Below are 18,465 nucleotides of genomic sequence, written 5' to 3' on the forward strand. Positions count from 1 at the left end.
TCTTTCTGCCTTGTGCTTACTAGCACAGAAAGTAAGGGTTAAAAAAAAAAGGAAAAGAAAAAACATGGCTTTGAAGTTCATGAGAATATGCAGTATCCACAGTCCCTCTCTTTGCAGGCTGAGAGTGATGATATTCTCTCAAGGAACTTTGGGTGTTGTTACTGAAACATGGATCAACAACCTTTGAAGTTACTAATTAAAACTATATTAGCACTGGGCCATAAGACTCTTTAGCTCTGCCCATGTTCAAATCATACTCTAAATCCTGTGTGGATATATATATATATATATATATATATATATACATATATATATATATATATATATATATACAGGCTTCTTATTCACTTGCTGCCAGGTTTCTATCAAACTTGATAGTGTCTTTGCATAATTATATGATTCATGTCACAATGGATGCTCCTCCTATGCTAAAAGTACCTGCAACTAACTCTGCCCCTACTTGTTGCTTATCTTCTCAGAGCATCAAGAACAAGCACTGGCTTTGAACTTTCACAACAGATCTAATGCTTATAGTTTCTGTGACAGGACTATTATGATTAATCATTCTCCATTGAGAAGTTTCTAAATGAAGGAGTAACAAAGCCGTTAGAGAGGTTGTGGATGCTTTTTAAAAAACTCTTACCTTCCATCTTAGAATCAATAATGTATTAATTATTATTATTTCAAGGCAGAAGAGTGGTTAGGGATAGGCAGTAGGGATTAAGTGACTTGCCCAGGGTCACACAGATAAGAAGTATCTGAAGTCAAATTTGAACCTGACTCTCAATCTACTAAGCCACCCAGCTGCTCCACCATCCCTTACCCCAAGATTATGGGTACTTTAAAGACAAATTTTTACCAGGAAATAGATCCTCCTGTGAGTCCTTGAAGGTCCCCTGCTTCTATGGGAGGTCTGGGAGGTGCAGACCACTGAGGAGTGAGATTTTAAGCTTTTAAAACTATATACCTCTATGGCAGTTATTGTGGCTAATACAACATGGAATTTGGAATTTCCTGAGACATATTGGGGGCTAGGAGGAGTGAAAATGACTTCCTCCCTAATAATGGAAATGGAGGCCATTTAATCACTTCACCAGCCCTCCTTACAGTAATAATGTATAGCTGGTAAGGAAAATAGATGGTACTTGACAACTTATTTATAACTGAATAAAACTGTCATGCTAATTATCTATTTCTAATTTTGTTGTTGTAGAATGACAAGTTCAAGTCCTGGGAAAATGGCATAGGATTGTTGACCTCACTAAGGCCTTTTTCTCCCTTCTTTTAGCTAAGACTAATCAGTAATAACTACATTTGCACCAGGGAAATACTAGATACCTTCATTTTTTTCCCAGCGCTAACCTGAAATCTTGTTCATATACCACAGCCTTGTGAACAAAGACTTGAAAAAAGGAAACAATTAACAATTCCCGAGAGCAATAATGTATACCACTACATTAATGAAATAATGTTGCCTGATGAAGCTAGTGTTGAAAAGCCCAGAACAATGATGGCTTATATAGGAAAAAGGGTAGGAACCCTAAGGAAATCCAGATTCCAGCCTGTTCATTCAAGTTTTAGAGTCTATAGTGGATAGAGAGAACAAGTATGATTTTGGTGCAGCCCAGAATAAGCTACAGATGTACACAAAAGCAATGGGCAGCACTGGCAATGGAGTTTCCAGGAGAATGGATTCAGTATCCAGCAAAGGGGAAAGTGTTACGGAAATTGGCAGCAACTAAAAGATATGGGCAGCTATGCTTAAGCAATCTTCTATAGCAGGTTGTAATTTTCCTCAAAGCTGAGGTCTTCAGTCCTGCCCATGCTGCCCTTCTTCTACTGACCAGTGCATGCCTGCACCTAGGAGGATGTGGCCTTTATAGATTGAGTTTTCCCTGGCTAACAGGGTCTGTTTACTTCAAGAGAACCATATAAAATCAAACTTTGTAGTTATCAGTTTGCTAATTTGTAGATAAATTGAAGGATACAATTCTTGGCAAGTGGTTTCTTTCTTTTTTAAATTTTGTTTTTTTAATTAAAAAGTATTTTAAAATTAAGCTTTTTTCACAATACCCCACCATGAGCAAACAAACAACAAAAATAAAACCTTCAACAGTTGCATAGTCTAGCAAAATGAATTTCCACATTAGTCAAGTCTGAAAATATATGTTCTACTTCTTAAATTTATTACATCTCAAAGGATGATTTTTTTTTAACTCCATTCTTTTGGAGTCATGGTTATCATTGCATTGATCAGAATTCTAAATTCTTTCAACGGTTTTTTTCTCTATTGGCATCATTGTATAAATTATTCCAGTTCTATTCTCTTCATTCTACATCAGTTCATATATTTTTTTCCAGGTTCCTTTGAAACTGTCCATTTTATCACTTCTCATGGAACAATAATATTTCATTATATGAATATACCATAATTTTCTTAACCATTCCCCAACAGCACCCTTAGTTTCCAATTTTGGACCACTACAAAAAGAATAGCTATTGATGTTTTTATATATACGAATCTTTTTCTACTATCTCTGATTTCTTTGGCGTATAGGTCTAGTATAATTGGATCAAAGGATATGAGCAGATTAGTAACTTTTTGTGAATAGATTCAAATTGCTTCCTAGAATAGCTGGACCGATTCACTGCACCAACAGTGCACTAGTATATCTGTCTTCTCATAATCCCCATGTTTTGAAGTTTTGAAGGATGAAGTTTTGAAGGATGAAGACAAGATAAGCTTTTCATCTAACCGATTCCTGTGTGGTAGTCATGAATCTTGCAAAGTAATTTGGGACTTGGAGAGAAGAGGAGAGAACAGATAATTAGTGGCCTTGCCCTTTGGGGTAAAAAATAATGGTGGTATTTGGCCAATGCTTCTTCTATTTTAGGAACAGTACTGTATCTCTCAGGAACAGAATATGTACTTTGTTTAGCTAAATAGCTAGATTAAGAGAATGAGAGAGATGGCGGGGGGGGGGGGGGTTGGATTCATTGCCAGTATGGACATAAGAGCCATGTGTGATGTTATAGTGGATATAGATTAGATTCCCCTAACAAATATCTTTTGGTACAGAATGTTCTATGACACTTGGAATACTCACCTTTGAAAGACCACTATGGCATGATCTTGAAAACAACAGCTTTATGATCATACCCTTTTATTGCTAGGGTTATGCATTCTATCTTCCAGAAATAATTTCTATATCAAATCAGTATTGCTCTTGGAAGGTGGAAGACTCTCTCCAGTCCAGGGGTTTTCTGGAATCAAGCTCTTGGAAAACTTAACCAAAATACACAAACTGATTTTAGATATAGTTCTGATTCCAGCCCCCTCCTCCTCATTTCTTTCATCTCCAAGATTCATCCAGGTCTTGAGTGGTCTCTTCATCTTCATAAAGTTCTATATCCCAAGAAGAAAGCTCAGCCCTCAATTGGCAGATCTCCTTTTCCCCTGGGAATGATTTGAATAACCCCTTCATAAAAACATTTGAAACAGTAAGGATTGAAATTTTTTGAAAGTATTTTGCCTTTTTTAATATATGGGGAAATGAAATTGCCTCTGCATATATTGTATATTGAATGTATATTTATCTTGAAGGTGAATCTTTAACTGAGGTGGCAATCTTGAGTTCTTTGAAGAAGATAAAGAAGAGTCCTTTCCCTGCACCCTATGAACAAGGTTCAGAAGAAATAAAGATTTGGTGTCACACCTCATCATATTACATGGGGCTCCCATGAAGGATAAGGTCCTAACTGGCAGCCTAAAGAATAAGGAGTGTGGTAGCACATAACAAGTCTTGCTATTTTCCCTACTAGGCCAGGCTGCATGCAAGATGATAATAACCAATTTAAGCTACCTTTGTTCAGATGACCCTGACTGCACAGGGTATGTCATCTTCTGCCTTGTGGCACTGATGTTCTGGGGCTGCTTTTCATTTTTTGCTTTAAGTCAGGAAGATTTTTACATACAGACAATGAATCAGTAATTCTTGAAATCTGAGTCTGCCCTTCTGAAAGGAAGATGTCTTGCTATTCCTCCATACTGAATCTCTCAAGAGACTGTTACATTACTTGGCTTTGTTTCTGTTTTGCCAATATTAAACTTCACAGGGAATTGAGGAAATGATGGTAGCAGGGTTGGGCACTCATGAGTGCCTGAATATAACATAAGTATTAGCACTGTGTAAATTTTATAAAAAATGATAAACTAGTTTGCCATCTAGACCAGGCTTAGGTTTCTTAACCAGGAGAACAGAAGTGTAACAAGGGGATTTAATGGAAAAAAATACCTTTATCACTCAAAGAGACAAAAATGGATGTAATGCCTTTGATAACCTCCCTGGACAAAAGATATTAAGAAACAGTTGGTGGAAAGGGTTGCCAGGAGAGCTCCCTTAATCTTAATTTTGATGGAGATAGCAGATTTTAACAATTCTACATCAGAGGATGAAGTTGCCCATCGAGAATCAGCGATGTCAGATGGAATCCCTGCACTATCATCAGGGGTATCTTGGGAATTCTGAACTAATATAAGGAACAAAAAGAGGGAGTGTTCAAGGAGTTGCAAGGACAGAGATCCATCAAGGGAGAAGGAAATGGTATCCTTAAGTTTATAGAAGAGATCCTATTCCATTCCCACAGATCTGACAGGTATACTATTCTCTGTTCACCTAATTTATTATTTCACTCTTTATATTTAAGTCATTTACCCATTTTGAATTTATCTTGGTATAGGGTGTAAGATGTTGATCTAAACCTAATTTTTCCCACACTATTTTCCAATTTTCTCAGCAATTTTTGTCAAATAGTGAGTTCCTATGCCAAAAGCTAGAGTATTTGAATTTATCGAACACTATCTTGTTGAGGTCATTTACTCCTGGTCTATTCCATTGATCCACCCTTCTGTCTCTTGGCTAGTACCATATTGTTTTGATGACCACTGCTTTATAGTACAGTTTAAGATCTGGTACTACTAGGTCCCCATTCCTTCACATTTTTTCTCCCATCATTTCTCTTGATATTTTTTATCTTTTTTTCTTCCAGATGAACTTTGTTATAATTTTTTCTAATTCTTAAAAAAAAGTTTTTTGGTAGTTTGATATGTATGGCACTGAATAAGTAGATTAATTTGGATAGGATTTTCATTTTTATTTTATTAGCTCACCCTACCCAGGAGCAAATAATGTTTTTCCAATTATTTAGACCTAGTTTTAATTGTGTGAAAAGTGTTTTGTATTTATGTTCATAGATCTGTGGGAAAGGAGGGAATTTAAGACCAAGCAAGAGATAGATAATATTGCAAAATGTAAAATGAATGACTTTGATTATATCAAATTAAAAAAGGGTTTGTACAAACAAAAACCAATGCAACCAAAATTAGAAGGAAAGCAACAAACTGGGAAGACATTTTTATAATAAAACTATCTGACAAAGGTTTAATTTCCCAAATATATAAGGAACCAAGTCAAATTTACAAAAAATCAAGCCTTTTCCCAATCAACCAATCAAGGGACATGAATAGGCAGTTTTCACATGAAGAAATCAAAACTATCAATAAGCATATGAAAAAGTGTTATAAATCCCTCCTGATTAGAGAAATGCAAATTAAAACAACTCTAAGGTACCACCTCACACCTAGCAGACTGGCCAATATGGCAGCAAATGTTGGAGGGGATGTTGGTCCAACCATTCTAGAGGGCAATTTGAAACTATGTGCGAAGGGATTTAAAAGAATGTTTACCCTTTGTCTCAGCCATACCACTGTTGGGTTTGTACAAAAATATTTATAGCTACACTTTTTTGTGGTGGCAAAAAATTGGAAAATGAAGGTGTGTCCTTTGATTGGGGAATGGCCGAATAGATTGTGGTATCTGGTAGTGATGGAATATTATTGTGCTGAAAGGAATAATGAACTGGAACAACCTCTAGAAATTGATGCAGAGCAAAAGTAGCAGAACCAGGAGAACATTGTACACAGAAACAGATACACTATGGCACCATCAAATGTAATGAGTTTTCTACTAGCAGCAATGCAATGATCCAGGACAATCCAGAGGAACTTATGAGAAAGAACACTATCCACCATCCAGAAAAAGAACTGTGGGAACAGAAAGCAGAAGAAAAACATATGAGTGAACATGTAATTTGATATGGATAGGGTTTTGATGTTAAAAGATCACTTTACTGCAAATATGAATAACATGGAAATAGGTTTTGAACAATGATACATGTATAACCCAGTGGAACTGCTTGTCAGCTCTGGGAGGGGGGGGGGGAAGGAGAAGTAGGGGAGGGAATCATGAATTATGTAACCTTTGGAAAAATATTCTAAATGCTAAAATGGGGGAGAAAAAGAGATCTTACTCCAACAGGGAATTCTGGCACAAGATGGGACTGTTCAACAGAAAAGGACTGGTGGATACCAGGTGATGAGACAATTCTGGAACACACTGAGATTTTCCCGATATATCTATAACATTCAGAGACTCAAAAGACTTAAAATTAGAATCTGGTTTACTCATTAAAACCAAGTTGGGGGCAAGCTGGGTGGCTCAGTGGATAGAGAGCCAGGACTGGAGATAAGAAGTCCTGGGTTCTTATCTGGCCTCAGACACATCCTAGTTCTGTGACCCTGGGCAAGTCATCTAACTCCAATTGCCTGACCTTTACTGTTCTGGAGTCTTTGCATTGTAACAGGCTGCTACCTCTCATTTGAAACTTGCCCAGACTATGAGTCCAACTTCTCTCCCCAAATCAAGGTATATTCTTACAAATTAGTGCAATTTTAGACCTTATTACAGATTCACAAGGAAAGAGCTGTGCTATGATCAATCTACTGTTGTTCTTATAATCAACTGATCAGAAGAAATTCAAACTAGCATTTATAAAATTCAAAAAATTACAGGACAAATACAACTATCCACCCTAGTTGACCCCTAATGGAATCTCTCTTCTTGGTTCAGTTTGTTACCGAAAAATGGCCTGGCAGTCACTCTTGGTCCTTATTGCCCTCTGCCTTAGAGTTGTGGCATTAAATTCTGTTCTAGGGTAGTCCCAGAGAAGCTTATGTTAATTAGTATATTCTGCTGACCATGACTATATTAAAAATCTAATAAAATTAGTTTATAGGTAGTGATTCTTGGGACGTTAAACTTCTTGTGGATCAAAGGGAAGGGCCTGAAAGAATCAAATCAATTTTCACTTTGTATCATTGCTGACATTTTGTGTAGCTCCTAGGGCTGTCTAATTTTTCTGAGCTAAGCTTAGTTTTTATTATTTCAAGGAAGTCATTCATTACTGTATCACTAACTGTTTTTCAGGATTCCAGTGGATACAACCAATATTCAATTCAATATCTTGAATGCTAGTAAGTTCCTAAATCTAAAAATAGTAATGATAAAAATAGTGATTATATTTTACTATAAACATCCTTATAAATCCCTCTTAAGGGTCCTTGTGTCTACTGAGGGGGTCCTGGACTTGAATTATTTTGTGATATACCTCAGAGTGTTTCCTCAGTTATTAAAGAATTATTCATGACAGTTCCAATATTCTTTTATGATCTTAGTAAAGCATTTATATTTATATGTAAGTATTGTATATACTCATGCACATATCACTCTTTTATTCTGAGTGTTCATTTGAGCTGCTTTTGGAACTGAGGTCCCTCAGAGCTAATTAATTCATTTTGAGTGTACCTTAGCAAACTGACTCCCAGATAGTTTGGGTATTTTGTAGTTATTTTTTTTAAATCCTTATCTTCCATCTTCGAATTCGTCTTAGAATCAATACTGTGTATTGGTTCCAAGGCAGAAGAGTGGTAAGGGCTAGGCAATGGGGGTTAAGTGACTTGCCCAGGGTCACACAGCTGGGAAGTAAGTAAGTGTCTGAGGGCAGATTTGAACCTAGGACCTCCTGTTTCTAGGTTTGGCTCTCAATCCACTGAGCTACCCAGCTGCTCCCTGTAGTTATTTTGAATGGAACTTCCTTTTATATTATTTTCTCCCTTTTTTTGTTATTGTTATATAATTATGTGACTACTTTGTTTACTTTGCATCTTACTTCACTGAATCTATTTTCTTAATTGGTTTATTTGCTAATTCTGAGGTTTTAAAAGTAAATCATCATGTTATTGGCAAACAGGGATAGTTTTGTCTCCTCTTTACCTAGGTCTGTGCTTTTAGATTCTATCCTTTCAAAAATTTTGTCAAATAACAAAGAGCACTTTATTCCTATCCAAATACATTTTTTTCACCAATCTCTCTCCAGAGCTATAGTTATATCTTTTCAATTACCAGCAACTCAAATTCTACATGCCAAAAACTGAACTCAAAATATTCCCACCAAAACTTGCTCTTCCTCCTACCTTCTCTATTTCTGATTACTATTCTTAGAGTCAGTTAAATAAGGTTGCACTTGTTTTTGCCTTTTCCCAATTCCTCATCCCACACATCCAAATTATTTGCCAAGTCTAGCCTAACCTTTATCAGTTCTCTCATGTGATCATGGGATAAAAGAGTTAGAGCTGGAAGAGGTCTTAGAGGCCATCCTAGTACAATCTTCTTATATTACAGATGAGGGATCTGAGGCTCAGAGAAGTTAAATAATAAGGTTATACAGCTATTTAAGAACCATAGTTGAGATTTCAATCCAATTTTGATTATTCCAAATCCAGCACTTTTCCTACTGAACTATGTTCTTTCCTTTACACTATAGCTACCCTAGTTCTATCTTTATCATTTCTTACTCATACAAGTCTCCTAATTTCCTGCTTCTAGTCTCTCCTCTCCGAAAAAGTAATTTTACCAAAGCACTACTCTGATCTTACCATTTTCCTTTACTCAAAAACTTTCAAACATCATCTATCTAGTTCATGTGCTTCCCTTAATCTGTAATATAAGGGCATCTCCAGTTTTATTTCAAGGTTTTTGCCAGTTTAATTTCATAGTATCCATTTTCCTATATACTCAACATTGCTGTTCAGTCTTGTTTGATTCTTTGTGACTCCATTTGAGTTTTTCTTGGTATGGTTTGCCATTTCCTTTTCAAGCTCATTTTGCAGAGAAGAAAATGAGGCAAATAGGGTTAAATGACTTGTCCCTACGTGATACTTCTAGTAAGTGTCTGAGGCCAGATTTGAACTCTGGTAGATGAGTTTTCCTGAGTTCAGGGCTTAGCACTTTGTACCACCTACTTGCCCAGTAATGATCTAGTCCAAATGTACTACATATGCCCCCTAACTCCCATTTTCCTCTGTCTTATACTCACATCCCATATTTGAAATGGAATTCCCTCTACCTCAATTCTACTTGCTGAAATTCCTTGATTCCTTCAAAGAACAATTTAGGTGCTGCCTTGCACCATAAATGACTATTATTATAGCATTTTAGCTGCAGCTCTTTGCACTTACTATATTCTGCCTTGTATCACGTAAATACTCTCTATTCTCTGCCCATTATAAGTTCCTCACTTTTTTAGCTCCCGTGCCCTTTCCTTAAAGTTCTATTCCAATGTCTAATAATGATATAGTTTCTAATAATGATCTTAGTTTCTCAAAGGTAGAGGGTATAAACTCTGGCTCATGCTACTCAGCAAAAAAGGTTTCAGTACAGGCAGGGCAACAGACTGGACCAGCCTCTGACCATAAATTGAGAGACACATATCATTACTATTAGTTTGGCCATTAGATTTTCCATTCTTTTGACAAATGAACTGAATTAATTATCTCCTAAGGAAAGGAAGAGTTATAGTTTGTGATAGTGGAGTGAGTACTCACATAAGTGAAATTGTAGAGATGTTGAAGTATTCAAGTACAGCATATGTCCAGCACGTGGTACACAGCTTCACTTCTCTTCAAGTGACTGACCATAAACTGAATTGTAATTAGTCAATAAACATTAGTAAGTACCTACAATATCCCAAACAATGTGCTAAGCAATGGGGATATAAAGGCAAAAGACAGTCAGTCCCCTCCTTTCAGGAAGCTCACTGACAAATGAGGGAAAATAAAATACAAACAGCTTATATGCTGGAAAAATAGAGATCATTAAATAGTAAGGTACTAGAATTAAGAAGGATTGGGAAAGGCTGCCTAAAGATGATATTTTAGTTGGGATTTGAAAGAAGCCAGGAGTCAGAAACTAGGAGAAAAAGTATAGGGGACAGTAAGTGAAAATGCTTGGAGAAAGGACTTGACATGTCTTGTTTGAGGGACAAAGGGAGGGTAATTTGATCAATGATGTAAGTGGGGAGGGGCAGGGTAAGGAGTAAGAAAACTTAAGGGTGGGGAATCTATGAATGGTTTTGAAAGACTGAGGATTTTATATTTGAATCTGAAAGGGATACAGAGCCATTAAAATTTACTGAGTTGGAGGGTAGGACCTCTACTTTAGGAAAATCACTTTGGTGCCTTGAGTGGAAGATGAATTGGAGTGGGTAAAGACTTGAGGCAGACTGACCATCCAACAATCTACTACAATAATAAAGGGGAGATTTGATGAGCATCTTTACTAGGGTGGTAGTAGTGTCAAGGGAGAAACGATATCTGAAAGATTGGAGAAATGTTACAAAGCTGCAATCAATAGGCCTTTGCAACAGATTGGCTATGGGGGATGAAAAGAGTAAGGAATCACGAATGATACATGTAGGTTGAGAGTCTGGGGGATTATTGGTAGGATCGCAGTGAAATTTGGAAGAGGGAAGGGAGGCAAAGTAACAGTTTTCTCTTCTGTAAAATTTGGAGGCACTTTGAGAAGCAGCTGTTGGTGTAGTGGATAGAGTGGCGGACTAGGGAGTCACAAACACCTAGGTTCACAATCCTACTTCACAGACATTTATTAGCTGTGACCCTGGGCAAATCACTTAATGTCTGCCTCAGTTTCCTCAACTGTAAAATGGCTTGGACAAGATAGATTAGATAGATTCCTTTTCACTACTGAAATTCCTTAGCTCTGGCAACATAATTGTGATTTGTAAAGTATTTTCAACCAAGGGCAATATAGTTTATTCTACAAATGTTCAAAAAAATTGTGAACTTTGGTAAAAAAAAAAATCTTCATTCTGGGCAAAATAGACCTGACAAATCTAACCTATAAATCTGTATACGGCAGAAAATGAAGGACCAGCCCATCAATATTCTTTGATATGATATTCATTTTATACTCACATTCTGATTGAGGCTTTGAAGAATAATCTTTTGCCAGAAGAGCATGAAGGCAGTGAGGAGATCATCCCTAAAATGAAATGTACCTACTATTAAGTCAGAAGGCAGCACTTTGCTTAGGAGTTATTTATCTTCCAGAACTATCTTTGTTTTTCCTTTGGCTGGGCACACCATCACAGAAAACCAAATATGGGGAAAGGGCTGATATGACCTCACGCTGGCATGATGTAAGAGATCACTGACGACAGAAGGCTGTTGCCATGGGCACCATTCGCCACCGACGGCAGAGTCGTGAAACCCTACCCCGGCTCTTAGTTTCCAGTTCTGGCGCTGCTTGGTTGGGAGGTACCGAAGAAGCCTTTAACCTTTTGGGGGCCCCAGGGAAAGCGGAGGGAGGGTTGCTGAGGCCGCGGACCTTCGCCTCTGCCTCCGCCCGCCTAGGTCTTGGCCTCCACCCCTTCCCCACCTCCCCGCCCCCAACTTGAAGCTGGGAACTGCGGCAGCCGAGAAGAGGAAGAGGAGGGGGAGCAGCAGCAGGAGCAGGAAGAAGCAGTCCCAGCAGCAGCGTCAGGAACAGCAGCAGCAACAGCAGTAGCTTAAGAGGGAGCGACGGCGGTGGCTCTGGCTCGACTCCCTAGATTCGTTCAGGGCCTGGAAGGAAGATCCGCCATATTGGAGCCAGTGTCGGCAGTGTCCTGGGCCTACAGCTGGAGGCCAGAGGAGGCGGAGGCCGCGGCCCTGGCCTCATCCCTGGGGGCTTGGCTTTGCAGCAATCTCCGAACCCACTGCCGTGAATGAGCCATTGACGCTGGTCTCCTCCCCGCCCTCCCGCCCCATTCCCTCCAGTTTCCGCCGCCAAGACAGGGCCGGGCGGGGACCAGAGGCTGAGGCGGCGGCGGCGACAGCGGCGGGATGTTCTCCAAAAAGCCGCACGGAGACGTCAGAAAGTCCACTCAGAAGGTGCTGGACACCAAGAAGGACGCACTGACCCGCCTCAAGCACCTACGCGTCGTGATCGGTAAGGGAGCGTGGTAGTGCCGCGGCCGCCGGGTTGGATCCCAAGGCTCAGTCCCTGGCCCTCCAGGCAGAATCTCTGGTGTGAACCTGGTCTGGCGCCCGGTGGGGGTGGGGCGAGGCATTTCTTGGGAAAGGGACACCAAGAAGCGGGAGTCTTCTCATCTTATGGAGACTTCCAAAGACAAGTTTTTTGGAACATTAATGTAAGGTGACTTTTGGAATTCTCTGCAGGGCCTAACGCATTTTTGGTGTTGACTGTTCATTACTTTTGTAAAGTAATACACCTTGGAGACAGTGGGGTACTTTCGGGAGTTTGGATATTGATACGTTTACCAGATAGTCTAACCTCTGCCATCTCCATAGGAGGGAACATAACTAAAATAGTCTTTTTTTAATCCTCTAAGATAATAGTAAACCGTTTATCTTCCATTTTAAACTTCTTGACCGAAGAGGATCTCAGAAGGATCAACTGCATACATACCTCTCTGAGAAGTGGGTGATGTCCATAGTTGGGCTGTGAACTGGCTCCTCCCATATTAATTTTGGAGCATCTTATTTTCACATCATTCCTAACATGTAGAAGGAAAGCTCATTTTTATCTGAAAACGAGGAGAAAAAAACTTTGCTTTTCTGAGTTAATGGGAATTTTCGTGTTAGGTTTTGTTTTGTTTTTTTAATTAGATGGTCTGTCATGTCATTTGGCCTCCTGCTTGTTAATGCTGGAGCACCAAATTGGACATCACCTGTGTTTTGAGTACAGACTTAAATTATGACTTAAATATCTTTGGCTAGACGATATTTGATCCACTTTTGAAAATAAGGTTTACTCTAGTACAATATGAACAATGCAGTACTTACTGCTAATGCAGACTTAAACTTCACATCCTAGGTATGTCTCTTTTGTCCTTTGTTATTAGAGTGAGTTATGAAATAGTGAGAAAATAATTTAATGCTAAATAATAATTGAATAAGCAGTTTTTGCAGAAGATAGGTGATAATCTGGACTTAAAACCTAAAACCTAGAAAGCTTTCAAGATAGAAATGGAAATGATAACGTCAAGCACTTAATAAATGTTAACTTCTTTATAGATGTATGGAGGAAAGACAGGGTGGTATAATGCCTAGAGTACTGGACTTGTTGGCAAAGATTTGTGTTCAACTTTTGCCTCTTATTGGGCTGATGGTTTGTTTAATTGCTGCCCCAGCATCAGTTCCCTATAAATAAAATAGGATCTTGATTTTGGGAGGATGAAGTGAGGCAGTGAATGGCATATTTTTCAGACTTTAAAATGCTTTCTAAGTGTTAGTGTTTGTTATGAAAGCTATTATTAATAGAATAGATTCAGTTCAGAAATATCTTGTTTTCTGCCTGTGAATGAATATTTTGGAGAAAAAGTTTGAATGATATGAGAGAGAGCAAAATGGGTAAATATAAGAAAATATAATATAAAATACATTGGCAATTTAGAGGATTAGTACTCATTAAGGACAAGATGAAACAATCAGATAGTTGTGGAACTGTGAATTCGGTAATCCCTTTCCTTACAGTTGGTGACTACATTATTAAGCTTCACTTAGTTCCTCAGTTCTTTAGTTATAGAAAAAAGGGTTGTTATAGAGGACAGGTCAGTTATTTAGTGCAGCTAAGATCATAGTTGGGAATCTTACATATCATACTTTGTGTTGAAGGTCTTGTTTCTTCTAGTAAAAACTTCAATTTCTTAGTAATCCTTTGATGAATTAGAATATGATACAAAAATGTATTTTGAGGATCTCTACGATGAAAGATATTGTGTATTTTATCTTTTTGCCTTATAGAAATTTTAAGGCCTAAAAATTCATGTAACTTGACAGATTTCCTTGGTACTTTTTGTATACTTAAATGTTCCTTAGTTTCTACAAACTAGCAAGATGGATATAGATTTAAGTAATTATATTGACCTACTTTGAGAAATTTGAATTTTATTGGCTGTCTTCCACTACTGTTCCTTTTATTTACTTTTGCATACTCTCAGGCATAAGTTAGGGATATTATTTGGTTATTGACCTCATCATTTGAAGTCTCATGAGTTTTTCTGATCTCAGTGCTATTTTTGAAACTTGCTCACTTCAGAGACACACTCCAAGATATTTATTGGTGATTTTCCAAGTTCGTGAGACCATAATTAGTATCAGATGAAAATCTAGTGTAATCATTGCTCCTGGATCATAGCTCTATGAGAATTTACAGAAGGAACTATTCTATTCCAAATTAATATTGTTGCAGATGAACTATGTTTACTGTTTGAAATTTGGGGTTATTTTAAGTTCAAAACAAAGACCTTTGGATTTCCCTGTGTTTGTGTTTTTCCCAATTAAAAAAAATCAGATCTGAATCATCCTTTAAAAATGTCTAGTGGAAAAATTTTAATCCTCATTTTAAAAAAATGCTTATTTAGACATTAATTCAGACTAATTGAAGTAGAATATTTTTGTTTTTTAAGTGATGTAGAATCATGAAGTAAAGAGTTTGCAAGAGACCTGAGAGGTCATTTTATTTTATAGATGATAAAACTAAGGGTTCAGAGAAATTAGAGAATTTTAAAAGCTTTGTTACCTTTGACTAGGGTCAGAGCTGAAACTAGAATCCAGATTTTCAGACTCCTAGTTCTGACTTAGATCTCCTTTACTCTAGTTTCAGATGAAAAGATTTATCTTCTTTGTCAGGCCAACCCTCTCTACTTGTACTTCCTGTATTCTGTAGATTACCCTTACTTTCTCATTTTCAATTTCTCCTTGTCTACTGCCTCCAAACAGCAGGTCTGCGTCTACTCTATCCTTAAAAAGCCCTTACTTGACCTTTTTCCACTAGCTGTCTTTTTATATCTTTTTTCATTGTTACTAAATTTCTTGGAAAAAAACCATCTACACATAATGCCTCCCTTGCCTTTCCTCTTACTCTCATTTTAACCTACATTATCATTTAATTGAAACTGCCTTCTACAAAGTTACCAATGAATGATCTCTCTTAATTGCCTAATCTGTGTTTCTTTTTAGATATCCTTTCTTTTCCTAGATATTTTCTCTTTTCAAGGATTTTGTGACATTTCTTTTTGACGTATTATCTCTCTGATCATATTTAATTTTTACTAGTTCTTTCATTATTAAACATGTATATACATCCGTGTTTTTGAGCCCTATTTTCTTTTTTCTTTATCTTTATATAATTTTACTGGGTGAGTTCATCATTTTCCATGGGTTTAATCATTTTTTTTTGCTGATAATTCTCAGTTCTATATATCTAGCCATATATATATATCTGTACCTTCTGTCTTATAATAAATACCATTATGTATTGGTCCCAAGGCAGAAAAGCAGAAAGAGCTAGGCAGTGTGGGGCTAAGTAACTTGCCCATGGTCACCACACAGGGAGGAAGTGTCTAAGGCCAAATTTGAACCCAGGATCTCCCATCTTTAGATCTGGCTCTAAATCCACTGAGTCACCTAACCTGCCTCTCAGCCCTATGTTTTCCTGAGATGCTCTCTCTCTTGCCGACTGCCTCTTTAACATCTTGAACTGGATGTCTTGTAAGTTTTTCAAACATATCCAGTCTCTCCCCTCTATTCTTATTAAAAAATGAATGAGGGTAAAAACTTTTTAAGAAATAATTATAGTCAAATAAAATGAAACCATATACCCCAAAAGGCATGTCTCTTTTTGCACTTTAAATATCTCTTTTTGTTAGGAGGTGGAGTGACATGCTTTATCTATCCTCTGGAGACCTGATTGGTCATTGTATTGATTTGAGTTCTTAAGTTTTTCAGAATAGCTTTTCTTTATAGTGTTGTCCTTCCAGTTATCCTCAGTTTTGTCAGTTCTTACTCCCCAGGATTTGCTAAAATTGTCTCTTTTGTAATTTCACACAGAAGAACAATATTCCATTACTTTAATATACTACTATTTGTTCAGTCATTTTCCAGTTTCCTTTTTTAGACTATTTTCTTTTTTCCTTTTTTTCCATCCCTCTTTTTCAGTATTAGGAAGTTTGTTTTGACTGGGCAACTCCCTCCCCAGTATTATCCTCCCTTTTAATTGCCTCTCTATTTCTGCTTATTTAATTGTTGATTTGGGTGTATTTCTATATAAAATTCTGTCTGTTTCAACTCTTCTTTGCTTGTTTCAGATAAGAGTTCAGTTTATATGATGGCTTCTCCCCAACTCCTTTTCATGTTTGTATATCTTTTCATATACACTAGTTATGAGAACTACTAAATTCTAGATCCTTTTCCCCTTCTTTGTACATGACTATTTCTTAACCCTCCCTTCTCGTTCCCCTTTTAAAACACACAGAACAGTCCATCTTTACTTTCTCAAGGTTCTGAAGGTACACTGTATTCTTCTTCCTCAATTAGAATATATTAGCATTGCATCATCATATAGCTCTTTCAATTGCCATAAATTTACTTTTCTAGTTTCTATACTTGCAATTTTTTAGTTCTGGTTTTTCATCAGAAATTCTTGAAAGCCTTCTATTCCATTAAATGTTCTTTTTTCTTCTTCTTTAGGATTAGAATTAGCTTTTTAGGGAAAATTACAAACCTGTCTTATTGAAAATCTCTTTTTACCTTTTGTAATATTGTATTCTAAGGTTTCTTGTGGTTGAAGCTACCTGGTCTTGTGTGATCCTGATTGTGGTTCCTTGAGGTATTTTTATTTTATGTTGGACCTAAAGATTTTGGCTATGACATTGCTGTAACTTTTCCTTTGGGAGTTCCTAATTTTAAGATAGGATCAGTTGATAACAACGGGCAGTTTTATTTTGATTTTTAAAAATACAATCTTTAGACTTTTTAAAATCAGAAATTATTCTTAAATTATCTCTCCTTGCCCAGTTTTATAGCTATTTTTTAAATATCTTTAAATTTTAAATATCTTTAAATATCTTTAAATATTTTTTAAATATTTAAATTTAAATAAATTAAATTTAAATATTTAAATAAACATTTTCTTTTTAAATATTTTTATTTTGTTTTAATATTTCTTACTGTCTTATGGAATCATTAAGTTTCTGTTTTGTAAACTTTAAATTACTCCACCCTACTTAAACCTTACTTTAGGGGAAGATAAAGTTGTAATCTCCTGATTGAACAATGAAGGTACTTAGTTCTCACCTTATAGTGAATCTAGAATGTTTAAGCTAAATCTATTTTTAGATTTTAATGTAAAAAGGTGTCAAGTAACTATAAAGTTTAAATTAATCAAAAAAAAGGTCAAGTATAACTAACAAAAGGTGAACTTAACAAAGAAGTGTTAAGTAACTCAAAAAATCTAATCAAAGAAGGTGAGAACTAAAAGTATGGGAGTCCTGGAAAAAGCCTTTGATGTGATTGGTAGATGTGAAAATTTAGAGGAGGAGACACAAGGGTGAAAGGTCTATATATTTGGCTCCCTTGCTGTCTCCAAAAAAGTCCTTGATTAAAAAAGACCCTCTTTCCCCCAGAGGTGGATCTGGCTGATCACTTCCTGTGAGCAGTCTGGGTGCCAGTTCAATCCTGGAACTCAGCCTGGAGGAGCTCACTCAGACAGTTTCCTTGAGACAGCTTCCTGGTGAGTGATAAGACTGACTTCATTTTCCCTTGGGCTCAGGGAGGCCCTTTTGGCCAAGGCCTTTAACTCCTGCCTGGCTCAGACTGGGCCGGAGCAGTTTGAATTAACTCTTTCCTCTCCTTCTCCCTTCTCCTTAATTCCTTCTCTCTATATTAATTAAAATCACCATAATTTCCAGCTGACTTGGGTATTTTATTATTTGGGATTTTCCCTGGTGATCAATTAATTTAGATTTTTAAGTCACAACTTTAAAATTATCTTTACAGTTTGATCTCTTCTAGTTTTCAAGAAGTCCATTAAGTAGGTAAGCTTAGATTGCTTTTTCTAAGCTATTTATTCTCCTAATTTTTTTCGTATACAATTATCTCTTAATTATTTTCTTCTAAGTATTCATGTAGTCTTTGAGAAAAACATTTTTTTCTTTCAAGTCTACTTGCAGTTCTTGTGAAGGTACTTTCTCATTTTGTGTAATTTTTTATAGTTTGTATAATCTTTGGTTTACGTATGGATCAAGCTTTAGTTTTTTAATTAAAGGTTTGTGCCAGTGATAGGCTCTGCCCCCTGTTGTGCATTTGAGTAAAGTTCACCAGCCTTCCATCACTGATTGTTTCCCCATTGCTACTTCCATGCTCTTCCTTTACTACTATCATTCAGTAACCTTTCCTTTTTTGAGGTTTATTCAGTCCATACTTAT

General features: G+C 36.8%; 2 protein-coding genes across 9 annotated transcripts in view; one reads left to right on the forward strand and one right to left on the reverse strand.

Annotated features, from left to right (window-relative positions):
* BRMS1L (BRMS1 like transcriptional repressor) overlaps positions 1–11,309 on the reverse strand; it is a 211,102-nt gene extending 199,793 nt beyond the window's left edge. The window contains exons 1-2 of one of the 2 annotated variants that reach the window (XM_056811028.1): positions 11,171–11,309; positions 9,782–9,877 (exon numbers count right to left, since the gene is read on the reverse strand). The gene's annotated coding sequence lies outside the window, so the exon portion shown is untranslated. The remainder of the gene's footprint in view (positions 1–9,781; positions 9,878–11,170) is intronic. The other variant, XM_007473251.3, reaches the window with a different exon arrangement.
* A 346-nt stretch (positions 11,310–11,655) lies between these two features.
* RALGAPA1 (Ral GTPase activating protein catalytic subunit alpha 1) overlaps positions 11,656–18,465 on the forward strand; it is a 314,990-nt gene continuing 308,180 nt past the window's right edge. For all 7 annotated transcript variants that reach the window (XM_056811013.1, XM_056811018.1, XM_056811024.1 and 4 more), the window contains exon 1: positions 11,656–12,185. In XM_056811013.1, the coding sequence (XP_056666991.1) occupies positions 12,080–12,185 (106 nt within the window). In that variant the 5' untranslated portion in view covers positions 11,656–12,079. The remainder of the gene's footprint in view (positions 12,186–18,465) is intronic.

The sequence above is a fragment of the Monodelphis domestica genome, chromosome 1 (genome assembly GCF_027887165.1).
Source record: "Monodelphis domestica isolate mMonDom1 chromosome 1, mMonDom1.pri, whole genome shotgun sequence".
NCBI lineage: Eukaryota > Metazoa > Chordata > Mammalia > Didelphimorphia > Didelphidae > Monodelphis > Monodelphis domestica.